This window comes from Puma concolor, chromosome C1, assembly GCF_028749965.1.
Source record: "Puma concolor isolate L17-30 chromosome C1, mPumCon1.1.hap2, whole genome shotgun sequence".
In the NCBI taxonomy this organism is placed as follows: domain Eukaryota; kingdom Metazoa; phylum Chordata; class Mammalia; order Carnivora; family Felidae; genus Puma; species Puma concolor.
Genome location: NC_141674.1, coordinates 107,848,737 through 107,863,880, shown reverse-complemented (window position 1 = coordinate 107,863,880; position 15,144 = coordinate 107,848,737). Strand labels below are relative to the sequence as shown.

Sequence of the window (15,144 nt, the reverse complement as noted above, 5' to 3'; positions counted from 1 at the left end):
CAATCATCTATGTTTTCTATTTATTTTAGAATACTGTTTACCATTTCTATTTAAAAGGAAGATTTGCAGAGATGAAGAAACTACAATTTGTAGCTCTCATTCATAGCTCTGAAGGGATGAGAGTGGGAAGGCACTGAGGAAAACTAATTCAGTCTGGATGGCTTCCCATGCGATCTCAGCAGTACCCCCTCCAGCTCCCTGAGAGATGAGAGAATGACCATGTAAGAGACAGACCCCTTGGATGAAGAGGTGACCTCAGAAAGCCTTCAGTAATCAAACCTGTTTACTGAACGGTCCCAAAGCCATTGATAGCTAATAGCCATTGATAGCCAAAGTGTCAGTCCAAGTGACATGGTTGTAACCATGCTACTGACTCATCACTGAGTCCAAGTAGATGGATAGTTTAGGTGCTGCTTTGCCTGGTGGCAGAGGCAGGGACCAGATGACCTCCTAACCCCATCATTCCAGGCATCAGGAGCTGGGCTTCTGTGTGAGCCAAGGCATGGATATCCTGGCCACTTCCCCGTAAGAAAGCCCACTGGAACAACCCGAACAAATGTTATGGCCAGGTGAGACAGTGGCTGATCTCTGAAGAAGGTGTGGCCATCACATCTCACTGGACCTGTCTTGCAGTGTGGTCTCTCATGAGGGTGACCAGCCATAGGGAATAGCTGTTTGCAAACTGCCAAGTCAGTGCTTATGCTAATGAAAGGATTTTTAAAAGTCTATTAGCCACCCACGTGTGCAGAAGCATGTACTAGCTGCTGAAGGGGGATGAGAAATATGAGGCACAGTTGTGTTGTTAAAGGGCTTATTAAAATCTCCTTTGTATGCTAATGTTACATAGAGGATACCTGAGCAAGTAAACTGCATTGTCTCAGAAAGGAAAATATCATGGAATAAAGCATAGGAGTAGGGTAGGGAGAGACATGTTTACAGTACAGCCAAGTGCCAGTTCTTCTTGGGAAGCCAACAGAAGCTGAGCAGTTGTATGTGTCATACTGCACAGAGCCCTGACTGTCCCTAAAACATGCTGGCCTTGATCCTGAACACACTGGAGCCCTGGATGAGGCTTCCTTAAGGTAAGGGGTAATGATTTCTGGGGTGGGGAGTGGTGGAGAGAAGCATGCATGCATCCCAGTGAAGAGTAGCATTAAGGAGAAACCATTAGAGATGAGAGATGGTGGAACACCAGGGAAGGCCATGCACCTTGAGATATCTGATGGTGAGAGTACCCAACAAGGTGGATTCTGTCTGTCTGTCTGTCTCTCTCTCTCTGTAATTCTATGTAGATCTGTATCTGTGTCCACATCTACATCCATATCTGTATCTATGCTTATACCTACATCTCTATCATGTGTATATAATATGTATAATTATCTACCTATGTAATACACAAGTGTACTCACATGTGTGTATCTATCAGTTAAATGATCTAACACACCCACAATCATGTGCACGTGTACAGTTCACCAGCTATTCGTTCTCCTTGCACATTATGACCTCGGTACACATATTACTGAGTCATGTCGGCCTGATCTCAGGTCTGGAGAATTATTTTGGAAACATGTGGAGGGAGGGCTTTCTTCTCATAATTACTCAGGTTCAATTTGTCTTTATCTAATTAATTTGCTTATTTTTTAAATATGTTGCTCTTTAGACATGGAAGGAGCACCTGCTATGTGCCAAATTGACATTAGTCTTTGTCTTAACTCTCCTAAAAATGTTCTCAAAAATTCCTTCAAAGAACCTGTGTCTATGTAGAAGGAAAGCAGTGGCACTGGAGATTCCTACTAAATCCAACCCCCCTCCCCCCATTCTATAAGGTCCTCCTGCTTCCTTGGCCTGGGGGATTCTGTCCATGGGGTCTTCCCCCACATACACCCCAGCCTGGAACCCTCTTGCTGTCTCTTCCGCCTTCCCCTTCCTGCTTTCTCATACATGGACTCACCCTCCTCCTGCCTGTAAGATCCTTGGAAAACAGATTCTCATAGTCCTCCACAAGGCAGTGAGGCTTTTTTCTCAGGATCCTCGACAGGGATATTGTTACATGAAAATGTATGAAAGACCTCAGTGGAGGAAATAGTCATTTAAAAAGTCAGATGCAGCTCACCTGGGAAACAGCTGTGATCTGAAAACAATCCACTTCCTTTTAATTATTGATGGATAATTTTAATTATAGATGGATATCTAGTTGACTTCTGAGGGTCCACTGTGTTTTCCTTCCATGATCTATTGGCCCTCAAGACACCACTAAGAGCAATTTTTATCGCTTGCCTTAATGTTGAGGAAACTGAGCATGAGAAAATTTCAGTGATTTTCACAAGATCGCACAGCTAATAGTGGCAGGGCCAGGATTCTGTCCCAGGTGGGTCTCACTACTAATCCAGGCTTTTAACTGTGATGGTGTGGGCACCCACGCACACGTGTGCATGCATGGGCACGTGTACACACACACACACACACACACACACACACACACAGACACAAACACAGATACACAGACACAGACACACACACTGGATCTGCTAGGGCATTAAGGACAAAAGCAGAGACATGTAGAGGTTTCTGTGGGTCTTCATTCTAGGAGTCTGGGCATAGAAGAAGGAGGGGTTGAGGGGCTAGACTCCAAGAAGGATGTGTGAGAACAGGCAGCTGTAAGGATAATGAGGTGGCACTGGTGGTTACAATGTCCTGGGCCCCGTGGAAAGACAGGAAGAAGCTGCCAGTAACCACCTGTCACAGCAGCATATGAGTGTCAGGAGGCTGACCTTCCATGGTAAGGTCCTGTCTTACAGGTTGGGTGGACATCAAGGCCAGGATAAGAGGGCCCCTTCTTTTCCTTATGAGATCCATGAAAAGCTCTCCCAACCCCATAAATAATTAATACCAAACTATTAACATCTTGCTCATAACTGAGCACTATTTATGGAAGGCATTCCAAAATCCTAGTGTGAAACATGAATTTATGTTCTAGCTCCAGTTTAAGTGTTTATCACTTAGCTTAGAAATATTCTGAAACTGATGGACATTGTGTCTGGACTTTGATTATGCCTCTCCCTGCATTGCATGCCATGCTGTTGCCCCATCACATTGGGGCAGCTCTAATTCCACCTGCTATTTTATCCATCATGTGACATATTACTCAAATGAGGTTGTAATAACCTCCTTGAATTTCTGGCTTGGGTCTTATATTTGTGTATCTCCATTGGTTCACACAGAGCTATGTACAGAGTGAGTAGGTAATGGTATTAGAATCCTACTACTTGTGTTGGCATTGATTTTTCAGGTTACAAATATCTATTCTTGATGAATGAGGTCATTCTCAGAGGAGACCACTCCCTGAAACAGGCTCAGTGAGGTATGTTAGTCATATTGTCCTGAGAGAGTGTCCACTGTTTCACCTGCATATGACTTTGTTCTCCTGTTAAGTTGGGGGAGGTCATAAAGAGGGTGGAACTGTTGGTTGACCCATGAGCTGGACGGACCTTAGTAACTGGGGACTTCTCACTGCTTCCCCTTCCTTGGAAATTGGGTTCTGCTTTCCTTCCCTGCTCCCAGAGGCTGCCCCAAGGACACAGCCTTGAGATAGTCATGTGGTATTGAGGCCAGGTGAATATTATATATGACTGAGGCCAGTGAAGGCCTCTGCATAAATTTTTAAGATTTGACAGACAGGTGCAGAGATCTACCTGTCTTGCTGCTGCCCAAAGCAAACCTCATGAGTAAATTCCCTTGTTCATCAAACCTGCTGCCTACCAATCTGGAGTGGCCTGAGGCTTTCTTTGCTCTCTCCCTGCTCTCTTCCAATATGAGCTGATTTCAGATTACCACAGGGAAGCTCCTGAGCAGATTGGAACCAACATTCAGGTTGTTCTGAAAGGTTTAGTAATGGGGAAGTAGTCAGGACATGGATTCCTGCATATGATTTCTGGGATGATGGGGTTGAGATGCCATCTGGTCTATGCCTCTGCCTCTATACAAGGCAACACCCAAACTGTCAACTGACCTGACTTAAATGCAGGCAATGAGTTGGCAGCATAGTTGTACCATGAAGACAGGATTTTAAGCCTTGGCTAAAGATCTCATGGTTTTACTAACAGTACAATCAATGTATAAACATTTTGGTGAGCAAAGCATTGGCTTTCTGAGATTTGCCATTTATCAAGGTGTCTGCTGCCCCCTTCTTATTGTCAAGTGGAGTACCATGTGCACATTACCAATCCCAGAGGGGTGCTTTAAATACTTCTGCTCACTGCATCTTGGTATCAGAGTTGCCAAGAAAAACACAACACAGTCAAGCACTAGATGGAATAGCACTTCACTCACATTGGAGAAGAGGCAGAGCAAGACTGGCTTCCACAGTGGGCATTGATCCCCCATGGCCAGTGGCCACTCCTCTCATGTAGCAGTAGAAGAAACTTGTCCCCTTCTCAGAGCACAGATATAACAGTGGGGCGGGGTGGGGGGGATGTGGGTAAGCACCAGCCTCTACACTGAGGAAGTGTTCCAGGCCCAAGGCCCATTTTATGCTATATAGTGAGGGTCAAAAGACTGCACCCATGAAACTTTTCCCAGCACCTTTATGTTGTCAACTTTTCATTATCTCATGGAATGAAGGAAGCATTGCTGGGATCTGACCAGAAGCAATGCAGATTGAGAAACTTTTTTCTCTGTGCTCCAGAGCTAGCATGAAGCAAATCGGCAATCTGTTTTTTCTCCATCTCTACAAACCTTTTAAATTATATTAAGTTATATTATAAATGATGAAACAATATTCTTAGAGTCTAGAAGAAAATTCAGTCACTATTTTAAACAGCATCTTTTAAAGTTATGTTTTCTGAGTCTTGCTAGTGTTATAATTTTTTTTAAGTTTATCTCATATTTATCTCAACTGTGCCGGGCTTTCTCATTACTTCTGAATTGTTGCTGTGGACATTCTTGTGAATCTTTTCTTTCATCTTTATTTTTTTAACTCATTTGACTCAACACCATAACAATGTTTATATAAAATGATACATTCATTTCAAGCTTAATTCATCTACCCCAACAAATATTTGTTGAATGAATTAATGGATTACCCAAATCTTTATGCTAATTTGCATTATCAGTAACAAATCATAAGTGACCATTTGCACATCATCTGGTGAGTTTTGTTCCAATAGAGTTTTATGAGCCTTTTTAATTTTTGATATATATTATGAGTCTGAAAGCTCCCTCTAAAAAATGAGTTCTATTTCTTCTTTATTAGTGAGGTAGAATTGTTTTTCCAATCTAAATTCAGAGGTATTTACAAATGTTTATTATTTTTCTTTCTTCTCTTTTTCTCCCTCTTTTTTTAAAATTTATCATTTATGACTTTTCCAAATCTTTTATAGAAATGTTTACTTGTTTACTCTTAATTTATATGAACCTTGTATTTATTAGGAATGTTAGTCTTATAACTGTCATTTGTAATCTATTTCCCAAGTTACTTATTGAACTTTATTTTTTTTTTAGGAAAGTTTTAGGTTCATAGAAAAACTGAGGGAAATGTACAGAGATTTCCAATATACCCCTGTGCCCACCTATACATAGCTTCCTCATTATCAACATCCCCACGAGAGTGGTGAATTTGTTACAATTGAGAAACCTATAATTGATATATCATTGTCATCCAAAGTCCATAGTACACATTACTGTTTACTCTTGGAGTACATTCTATAGGTAAGGACAAATGTATAATGACATTTATCCATAATTATGGTATTATGGAGTATTTTCACTGCCTTAAAAATCCTACTCATATGTGCCATACCCTACCCTTCAATGACACGTTTATCTTAAAAAGATCAAAAAACCACTGATCTTTCACTGTCTCTGTAGTTTTGTCCTTTCCATGTGTTGTATAGCTGGAGTCATATAGCATGTAGCATTTTCAGATCGGCTTCTTTTATTTAGTAATATATATTTATTTTTTATTTTTTTAAGATTATTTTTTTATTTAGAGAGAGAAAGAGTAGGAGAGAGGGGCAGAGGAGAGAGAGAGAGAATCTCAGGCAAGCTCCATGTTCAGCATGGAGCCCAATATGGAGCTAAATCCCATGACCCTGGGATCATGACCTCAGATGAAAATCAAGTTAGACACTCAACTGACTGAGCCACCCAGCCACCCCAAGTAATATTATTTATGGTTTCTCCATGTCTTTTCATTTCTTGATAGCTAATTTCTTCATATTGCCAAATAATATTTCATTGTCTAGAAGTGCCACCATTTATTTATTTTTTTACCTCCTGAAAGACATGTTGGTTGTTTCTAAGATTTGGCAATTATGAATAAAAGTGCTTAAATATCTGTGTGCAGGTTTTTGTGTGTGCATAAGTTTTCAACTCCTTTGGTTAAATACCATAAGATTACTTGATTATGTGGTAAGAGTACATTTAGTTTCGTAAGAAACCACCAAACCACTTTCCAACATAGCTATACAATTTTGCATTCCTACAAGCAATAAATGAGAGAGAGTCCCTGTTGCTTCATATTTTTATCCATATTTGGTGTTGCCAGTGTTCCAGATTTTGGCCATTCTAATAGGTTTATAGTGGTATCTCATTGTTTTAATTTGCATTCCCCTGATGACATATGATATGGAGTGTCTTTTCTTTTTTTTTTTTTTTAAATTTTTTTTTTCAATGTTTATTTATTTTTGGGACAGAGAGAGACAGAGCATGAACGGGGGAGGGGCAGAGAGAGAGGGAGACACAGAATCGGAAACAGGCTCCAGGCTCCGAGCCATCAGCCCAGAGCCTGACGCGGGGCTCGAACTCACGGACCGCGAGATCGTGACCTGGCTGAAGTCGGACGCTTAACCGACTGCGCCACCCAGGCGCCCCAGATATGGAGTGTCTTTTCGTATGTTTATTAGTCATTTGTATATCTTCATTGGTGACGTGTTTGTTAAAGTCTTTTGTCCATTTTTTATCTGAGTTGTTTGTTTTCTTATTGTTTACTTATAAGAGTTCTTTATAGTTTTTGAATAATAGTCCTTCATCAGATGTGTCTTTTGTTAATATTTTCTCATAGTCTGTGATTTGTTTTATCACTCTCTTAACTTTGTCTTTTTGAAAGCAGAATCTTTAAATTTAATCAAGTCCAGCTTATCACTTATTTCCTTCATGTATTGTGCCTTTGGTGTTATATCTAAAAAGTCATTGCCATACCCAACTTAATCTAGGTCTTCTTCTATGTTATCTCCCAGGAGGTTTATAATGTTTCATTTTACATTTAGGTCTGTAATCCATTTTGAGTTTATTTATGTGTAAAGTATAAGGTCTGTGTCTAGATTATTATTGGTTTTTCTTTCATGTGGATTTCCCTTTTTTCTAGCACCACGTTTTTGAAAAAATTATCTTTGTTTCATTGTATTATATATGCTCTTTTGTCAAAGCTCAGTTGAGTATATTTATGGGTATCTGTTTCTGGGGTGTTTATTCTGTTCCATTTATCTGTTATTTTGCTGATGTCAAACTGTCTTGATTATGTACCTTTATAGTCTTGAAGTTGAGTGGTGTCAGTCCTACAACTTTGTTTTTCTCCTTTGATTTGGTGATGGCTATTCTGTATCTTTTGACTCCTCATATGAATTTTATAGTCAGTTTCTTGATACCCCCAAAATAATCTGCTGAACTTTTGAGTGGGATTGCATTAAATCTATAGGTCAAGTTCAGAAGAACTGATATTCTTGACAATATTGATTCTTCATATCCACGAATGTGGAATATCTCTCAATTTATTTAGTTCCTATTTGATTTTGTTCATCAGTTTTATAGTTTTCCTCATATTGAATATATTATATACATATTTTGTCAGATTTACACCGAAGTATTTTATTGTTGGGGGTTGATAATGTAAATGGTATTGTATTTTTAACTTCAAATTCTACTTGTTTACTGTTATACAGGAACATGATTGACTTTTGTGGATAACCTTGTGTTAACCTTGTATCCTTCAGTCTTGCTATAATTCCTTATTGGTGCCAGGAGATTTGTTTGTTTTCAGATTTCCTACATAGATGATTATATCATATGCAAACAAAACAGTTTATTTCTTCCTTCCCAATCTGTATGCCTTTAATTAACTTTTCTTATCTTATTGTATTAGCTAGAACTTCCAATACTATTTTTAAAAGGAGTTGTGAGAGGGGACATCCTTGCCTTGTTTCTGACCATAAGGTAAAAGCTCTCAGTTTTCCCCATGGAGGATGATATTAGCTGTGGTTTGTTTGTATATGGCCTTTATGATGTTGAGGTATGCTCCTTCCATCCCTACTTTGTTGAGGACTTTTATCAAGAATGGATGCTATATTTTGTCAAATACTTTTTCTGCATCTACTGGGAGGATAATATCATTTTTATCCTTTCTTTTATTAACATTGTGTATCACATTGGTTGATTTATGAATACTGAACCAACCCTGGAGCCTGGGAATAAATCCTACTTGATTGTGGTAATTCTTTTAACATACTGTTGAATTCACTTTTCCAGCACCTTGTTGAGAATTTTTGCATCCATTTTCATCAGGGATATTGGCCTATAATTGTCCTTTTTAGTGGGGTTTTTTTCTGGTTTTGGAATAAGGGTGTGGCTGGCCTCATAAAATGCATTTGGAAGTTTTCCTTGCATTTCTATTTTTTGGAACAGTTTGAGAAGAATTTTTAAATTAAAGAACATTTATTTACATGTTTGGTAGAATTTTTTTTTTTTTATTTTAAAAAGGGGGTTTGCCTGGGTGGCTCTGTTGGTTATGTGTCCACCTTCAGCTCAGGTCATGATCTCATGGTTCATGAGTTCGAGTCCCATGTTGGGCTTTGTGCTGACAGCTCAGAGCCTGGAGTCTGCCTCAGATTCTGTGTCCTCTTTTCTCTCTGCCCTCTCCTGCTCACACTCTGTGTCTCTCTCTCTCTCAAAAATAAATAAACATTTTTTAATGTTTGGTAAAATTTCTCTGGGAAGCCGTTTGACCTTGGAATCCTGTTTTTTGGGAGATTTTTGATTACTGATTCCATTTCTTTGCTGTTTATGGGTATGTTCAAATTTTCTATTTCTTTATATTTCAGTTTTGGTAGTTTGCGTGTTTCTAGGAATTTTCCCATTTCTTCCAGATTAACCAGTTTGTTGGCATAAAATTTTTCATAATATTCTCTTATAATTATTTGTTTTTCTGGAGTGTTGGTCATGATATCTCCCCTTCAATTTGTGATTTTATTTATTCAGGTTTTTTTTCTCTTTTCTTTTGATAAGTCTGCCCAGGGGGTTATCAATTTTATTAATTCTTTCAAAGAATCAGTTCTTAATTTTGTTGATCTGTTCTACTGTTTTTCGTTTGTTTCCATATTGTATATTTCTGCTCTAGTCTTTATTATTTCCCTAATCTGCTGGCTCTAGGTTTTATTTGCTGTTTCTTTTCTAGCTCCTTTAGGTGTAGAGTTAGGTTGTGTATTTGAGACCTTTCTTGCTTCTTGAGGTAGGCCTGTATTTCCGTATACTTCCCTCTTAGGACTGCCTTTGCTGCTTCCCAAAGGTTTTGTACTATTGTGTTTTCATTTTTATTTGCTTCCATGTACTTTTTTATTTCTTCTTTAATTTCTTGGTACCCATTCATTCTTTAGTAGGATGTTCTTTAGCCTCCATGCACTGTGGCCTTTCCAAATTTTTTCTTGTGGTTGACTTCAAGTTTCATAACATTGTGGTCAGAAAATATGTATGGTATGATCTCAATTTTTTGTACCTGTTGAGGGCTGATTTGTGACCCAGTATTCTGGAGAATGCTCCATGTGCACTCAAAAAGAATGTGTATTCTGTTGCTTTAGGGTAGAATGTTCTGAATATATCCATTAAGTCCATCTTATCAAGTATGTCGTTCAAAGTCATTATTTCCTTGTTGTTTTTCTGCTTAGATGATCTGTCCATTGATGTAAGTAGGTTGTTAAAGTCTCCTATTATTGTGTTATTATCAGTGAGTTTCTTTATGTTTGTTAGTAATTGATTTATATATTTGGATCCTTCAAGTTTGGGGCATAAATATTTACAATTGTTGGATCTTCTTGATAGACCACTTAATTATGATATAATGCTTTTCTTCATCTCTTGTTTCAGTCTTTTTAAAAAAAAAATCTCATCTGATATAATTTTGGCTACTCTGGCTTTCTTTTGGTGTCCACAAGCATGATAGATGGTTCTCCATCCCCTTACTTTCAATCTGCTGTTGTCTTCAGGTCTAAAATGAGTCTCCTGTAGGCATTATATAGATGGGTCTTGCTTTTGTTTATCTATTCTGATACCCTATGTATCATTACATAGTCCATTACTATCATTACACAGTCAATTTACATTCAGAGTGAGTACTGAAAGATATGAATTTATTGCCATTCTTTTACCTGTGAAATTAGTGTTTCTGGTGATGTTCTCTGTTCCTTTCTAGTCTTTGTTGCTTCTAGTCTACCCCTTCCTACTCCCTCTCAAAGAGTCCTCCTTAATATTTCTTGCAGGGCTGGTTTAGTGGTCATTAATTCCTTTAGTTTTTATTTGTATAGAAAATTCTTTATCTCCCCTTCTATTCTGAATGGCAGTCTTGCTGGATAAAGTATTCTTGACTCCATATTTTTCCCATACAGCACATTGAATCCTGCCATTCCCTTCTGGATTGCCAACTTTATGTGGACAGATATGCTGTGAACCTGATCTGTCTTCCCTTATAGGTTAAGGATTATTTTTCCCTTGCTGTTTTCAGGATTTTTTCCTTGCCTGTATTTTGTGAATTTAACTATGATATGCCTTGGGGTTATCCAGCTTTTGTTTAATTTAATGGAAGTTCTCTGTGTTTCTTAGATTTTGATGTCTGCATCCTTCCCAGATTAGGGGAGTTTTCAGCTATAATTTGCTCAAAGTCAGTGAGTTCCATAAGTCTACCTTTGTGATCCATAACTTTTGTTTCTCCATTCTTTTCAGCTTCATTATTTTCATTATTTCCCATAATTATATCTTTTATGTCACTAATTCATTCCTCTGCTTTGTGCATCCTTGCTGTCACAGCATCCATTCAGGTTTGCATCTTAGTTATAGCCTTTTTAATTTTGGTCTGGCTATATTTTATCTCTTTTATCTCTGCAGTAAGGGGTTATTTAGAATCTTTTATGCTTTTTTCAAGTCCAGCTAGAATCCTTATAATTGTTGTTTTAAATTCTAGTTCAGATATCTCACTTATATCTGTATTGATTAAATCCCTGGCCATCATTTCTTCCTGTTCTTTGTTTTGTGGTAAATTTCTCTGTCTTGTCATTTTGGAGGAAAAAAATAATAAAATTAAATTCAAAGTATAAAAAATTTTAAAATAATGAAGGAAGCTAGATCGTAGGTGTGTTTTGTTCTGCCTGTCAAGAGAAACTTGATAGAAAAAAGAAAATACAAAAAATTAAAAATTAAAAATTAAAAAAATAAAATTAAAAAATAAATGAAATAAAAAATGTTGATCTTTTTGTATCCAAGCAAAGCAAAACAAAACAAACAAACAAACAAACAAACCCAAAGGAAACTAGATCCTGTGTCTCTTAGAGCTAGAGCTTTGCAGAAATCTATGATCAGTAGACTTAGTGTGTGGAAAGGGTTTGTGCTGGTCTTCTGGGGGAGGGGCCTGCTGCTCTGATTCTCAGGCTGACTTGCCCTAGTGGAGATGGAGGGTGCAGGGGGCAGGGCTTGGTGTAACAGGCTCTGTTCTCCATTTGGTGGTGCAACTTACTGAGGTCAAGTCCACCAACTACATTTTAAATGCATTAATTACATTTGTGGTTACACGACTGCATATATTTGGCAAAAGTCTTTGAATTGTATATTTAAATATTATTGAAGTTTATTCTGTGTAAATTATACAATAATAAAAATGATTTTGAAACTTAAATAAGGGTTTATTCCATATATGCATTTGTATGTGTATGTATATGTGTACTTAAGTTGAAGGCAACTGATTAGAAGCAGGGTAGAGAATGGGGAGACTGGAGTGAGGAGGTGATGGTAGGAAGGAGGATGATACCTGTCTCCTGGCCATGTCTGAGGTACAGAGTTAGACATGTGAAGGTAACCAAAGGGGGAAGGAGCAATGTTCACAATTAATGCTGCTTCAGGGCCTTGATTAAAAGGGAAAGAAAAGAATCAGTGGAGATTACAAATGTATAAAGTATGAAAAAATTTCCCTTCTGACCCTTGACCCTGTCCTCTGTCCACTAAAGCCCCTGCAGCCACCAACAGAGGCAGAGGAGAAGAGAACAGTTGTAACAAAAATGGGATATGATATCAGCCTACACCAAGGTAGTGATCAGATTCAATTTTATTGTTCTAATTCTGGCAACAGAATGCAATAATACAAGTTGTGGAGAAACAAGGAGTTTGCACTTTGAGATTCCCAGGACAGTCACAGATAGGGGGAAGAAAGGCAGAAAATGAATTTTAGAGAGATGTTTTGGGCTTCTGGACACCAGGGTAGAGGGATCCTCTGGCTAGAGCCTAAGCTTTTGCTCAGATCTCTCCACCATTCAGGAAGGTCAGGGGAAGAGGGTATCAAGGTCCACTTCAACAGCAGCCTCCAGATGACTGATTGTTGCCCCCTCCGCAACACCCAGAGCTCCCAGATGGCTGGCCACAGCATCCGGAGCCCCCTGAGGGCTGGCTGCAGCAGTCACAGCTCTGTCTGTGGCGATGGGACCTTCGTCGCCTGTGGTGGCTCAGACAGCAGCCACCACCCCCAGAGCTACAGCAGCCCCCGCCCCCAGAGCTGGAGCCACAGCAGCCCCCAGAGCTGACACTGCAGCAGGAAGAGACTGGGGGGCATTTTGGGGGACACTTGGGAGGACATTTGGGAGGTGGCTGGCACTGCTGCTGGTTCTGCTGGCAGGACATCTTAGCAGGGAGGGTCAGGAGCTGAAGAAGAGTCACACAGTGAGTCAGACTGGGACACAGAACCCCCTGCCCGTCTCACCCTCTTAACATATCATAGAATCATAGAAATATCACTTAGAAACATCTCATATAATCCAGAAGCTGCACAACATTCCTGTACTCTGGCATCATCTCTTTGGAACCTCAGGTGAGCCTTATAAGTCAGGCACACACTTTCCTCTAGTATACAAGGTAGTAAACTAAAACCAAACCATATTACCAAACACATCCAAGAGTCTAAAGTCTTGTAGGTGAAGATGGTACTGGTTTCAACCACACCTTTCAAATCTGAAGTTGTTCAATTAATAGGCCATTTGAGGGGATACTATTTCTTAAAGGAAACCTACAGTAATTGTTGCCTCTTGTCATAACTTCCAAGATGATTTTATTCTGTGAGGTCAGCATTGCAAAGGACCTTGGAGATGCCCCACTTCAGTAAGATCACATTATTAAAGAGACTGATAAACCTCTCAGCCAGTCCAAGCTAAGACTTGAAACCGGACCCCTGATCTCAGTCCAGAACGCAGGTCTCCTCTCTTTACCACTTCAAGCTGGCAGGTTGGCAAGGTGATTCTCAGGCTTGTGTTATCCTCATCAACACAGGAAGTGTACAAGAACATTCCAAGACCCACGAGTAGGCAGGTTTAACAAGTCCAAAAGAGCCTAAGGTCCCTGCCTACCACCCTCCTTTGCAAGGAGGAACAGGGTTGTATTTTCAAAAGTGAACTGTCTCCTGAAACTTGTCAGAGCGGAGCCCAGTGTCTGTGCTTCAGTGTCCCCATCCTGAGGGGCACACCGAAATGCAGATCCATTTGCTTTCTCCAGATCTCAAGGCATAGACATCTGGTTTTCCACATGTTCTCAGCTGGTGCTAGAACACTTCCTGCACTCCTTCCTCAAACCCTCCTCCTATGCCACAAAGGGGCCTTTTCTCCCAAATCCCTATTCTATCTGCCTCCTTGCTCTGGTCTGAGCTCCTTCTGTGAAAGGCACTGGTCCTGGTCCCAGGGGACACTTACCGGTGCACAGGCAATACTGGGTCTGTCAGCACCTCAGGAGAGGAATGCATGACGGGGCTCTGTCCCCAAAGCCCTTTTATCCTGGCCTTGGGCTCTGCCCCCAGCCTGTGAGACAGGACCTGGGCATGAGGGGACTGCCTCCTGCCACCCACATGCTACTGTGACAGGTGGTGACTGGCAGCTCCTTCCTGCCTCCTTCCATGGGGCCCAAAATGCAAGGGCTAGGGCTTCTTAGAAACAAGGAGTGACATGGTTGTGGACAATTTAATTTGATCTTTTGACTCATTCTCCTTGGCAAGTGCCACCTGGAAGGTCACACAGCTCTTGTTTTGGACCTTGGGCCAGAGTCCCTTTCTTTCCTTCTTCCTGACACATAAAATCAGTGGCTCTTGGAAGCCTGTTCTGGATTATAATTTAGAGATACCTTCACATTTCTCTACTTATGCCCAAGTCTAAGCCACCCTGCCAGGCTCCCAGAGGTCAGCAAACTGGTCTAGAGTCCAAATCTGCCCCTCTGCCTATTTTGTGTAGCTGCAAGCTAAGAATGGTTTTACGTGTTTAATGTTTGGAAATAAAAATCAAAGAAGTGTACTTCATGACACATGGGGATTCTATTAAATTCAAATTTCAGTGTTTTTAACGTTTTACTTGGAACCCATTCATTAACAATGGCTATTTTCACAGCACAATGACAGAGTTGAGTAGCTGAGTCAAAGACCCTATGGCTTCCATAGCCTAAAATATTTAGTCTTTAGGCCTTTATCAAAAAATTAGCTGATCTCTAGTGTATCCCACTGCTTTAAAATTTTTTTTTACTGTTTTTATTTATTTTTGAGGCAGAGAGAGACAGAGCATGAGCGGGGGAGGGGCAGAGACAGAGGGAGACACAGAATCTGAAGCAGGCTCCAGGCTCTGAGCTGTCAGCACAGAGCCCGACGTGGGGCTCGAACTCACGGAGTGTGAGATCATGACCTGAGCTGAAGTCAGACGCTCAACCGAGTAAGCCACCCAGGCACCCCATCCCACTGCTTTTAAGAGCCTGGAGTCAGACCCTAGAATGCAATTCTGGTTCTGTCACGTGGTATCTGTGCATCCTGTGGAAGTTACATACAGTGACTCCTTTTTAGTTTTGTTTCCTCTACTATAAAGTATGAATAATGAT

At 40.0% G+C, this 15,144-nt stretch overlaps 1 protein-coding gene across 1 annotated transcript; it reads right to left on the bottom strand.

The window, feature by feature from the left end:
* Positions 1 to 12,337: 12,337 nt before the first annotated feature.
* LOC147578369 (late cornified envelope protein 1E-like) lies at positions 12,338 to 14,032 on the bottom strand. Its single transcript, XM_086718265.1, has 2 exons — positions 13,983 to 14,032; positions 12,338 to 12,945 (listed from the first exon to the last, which is right to left on the bottom strand). Exon 2 carries the CDS (start codon positions 12,922 to 12,924, stop codon positions 12,598 to 12,600), a length of 327 nt encoding a protein of 108 aa, XP_086574391.1. The 5' UTR covers positions 12,925 to 12,945; positions 13,983 to 14,032; the 3' UTR covers positions 12,338 to 12,597.
* Between the last annotated feature and the right edge of the window lie 1,112 nt (positions 14,033 to 15,144).